Source organism: Hipposideros armiger, unplaced genomic scaffold (genome assembly GCF_001890085.2).
Source record: "Hipposideros armiger isolate ML-2016 unplaced genomic scaffold, ASM189008v1 scaffold_30, whole genome shotgun sequence".
Lineage (NCBI taxonomy): Eukaryota > Metazoa > Chordata > Mammalia > Chiroptera > Hipposideridae > Hipposideros > Hipposideros armiger.
The window spans coordinates 3,950,533-3,952,220 of NW_017731380.1; the positions used below are offsets into that span (position 1 = coordinate 3,950,533).

Here is a 1,688-nt window from a genome sequence, read left to right on the forward strand (position 1 = left end):
TCTGAGGATAGAGCCTTGGTGGGTCAGATACTTTTTAAATAAGTCAAACTAGTGGCTCCTTGAATTATTTACCGTGTTCTAAGAATACGAAAATGAGAAGGGGGTTGAAAATGTGGGCATCGCAAATGATGTTATTCACGTGTCATCCTAATATTTAGATGCATTAGAATATTTATTTCCTGGTTAAAGTCTTTTAAAAGCCAAAATAAGGGCACCCAGAAGGATGCTTGATCTAACAATGATGGTTAACTTTCTCCTTGTCTTTCTGGATGGACCTCCACACATGTCTTTTTTTTAAACGTCATCTGCGAGAGCTTTGGCTTGACTATTTCTGTACCACAGCTGGGGAAAGGCCTAATCTTTTTGAACATCCCTGTTTCTAGTGAAGTGTGGCCCAGCTACCTGTGGCTCTATGATATTGGACAAGTCACTTTTTAAGTTTTTGTCCAGTTTAGTTTTTCTGAGGGCCCTTCTTGCTCCAAAAAATGTGTAGTTCTAAGACCAAACTCTCAGCTCTTTTTATAATTCCCATTCAGTCCTATGATCCTGTCAGCCAAGCCCTTCCAGTTACAAAGCTTTGTCTGTATTGGCATCTGGTGACATAATCAAATCACCACCTCCCAAGGTCTGCTCCTGAAGAAAGGCTTGAAAAAAGAAGGAGGTTTCCTCAGAACTTGACTTCAGCTCAGTGTGGAAGCATAAACAAGGCCCCTGACCATCTAAGAAAGAAGGGAGGAGGGGAAGCTTTGGGAAAACCTTAGGAAGCATTACCAGGCTGGGCCTCTTCTGGTGTGTTGATGAGGAAAAAATCCAGCCAAGAAAAGGGGTGTAGTCACTGACAAGAGCTAAAAGCAATATTTTCCTAAAAGCTATATAATCGGCTTTGACGAACAAGGCAGGTATTAGAGATGATTTTTTTTTTTACTTGAAAGCACTCATTTCTGTCACTTATAAAATTCCTACACCTCAAAATTACTGTAACCCTCAAAACTTACTCTTATCCTCAGAACACATTTCCTAGAAATTCTTCCACTCGTCCCCTTAAGAACACCCGAGTCCATCTGGGCAATAGGCAGTGGGATCTCTTACTCCAGGTTTCCATGGAGAAAAAAAAAGAGGAAGATAAAAAGGAAATATTTCTTTAATTTTAAAAAAAAAATTTTTCTTTAAATGTCCTCAAGCCCAGCCTCCTGACACATCTTAGCCCACCTGGTTTTCTGCTGGGCCCTGAGTATGTTGGTGTATTTTGGCAATTGATTACCATACTCTGCATGGTACAATCACTTGGATTTTAATAGTGGAAATCAAACTGTCTCACCTATTCCCCCTGATGTACCAATTCGGATAATGGTCACGTCACAGCACTGGGCATGGTGCAGTAATTTGATGAGTTCGTGAAGCATGATAGAAATGGAAGGGATTCCCATGCCATGCTGTTGAGAGAAAAGACACTGTCATTATACATCTTGCAAACTGATACACGCACAGGACATATTTTATTTCTTCATTACAAGTTAACAGCCCTGAGATAAATTTACATAATCATTATGTAATTGCCAAAGCTGAGGAAAAACATAAGTCAGCTCTAACTGACATCTACATGACATGCTGATAGATGTGTCCATCTGTGAGGATCAGAGACAGGCCTCTCCCCGCCAGTTAAACAGAGTTCAGCCTTCATCGTCAAG

At 40.5% G+C, this 1,688-nt stretch overlaps 1 protein-coding gene across 1 annotated transcript in view; it reads right to left on the reverse strand.

The window, feature by feature from the left end:
- The window catches only part of UPP2 (uridine phosphorylase 2), a 46,458-nt gene that overhangs the window by 22,092 nt on the left and 22,678 nt on the right, over positions 1-1,688 (reverse strand). Inside the window, exon 3 of the mRNA XM_019636823.1 lies at positions 1,319-1,451. Within this exon, the coding sequence (XP_019492368.1) occupies positions 1,319-1,451 (133 nt within the window). The remainder of the gene's footprint in view (positions 1-1,318; positions 1,452-1,688) is intronic.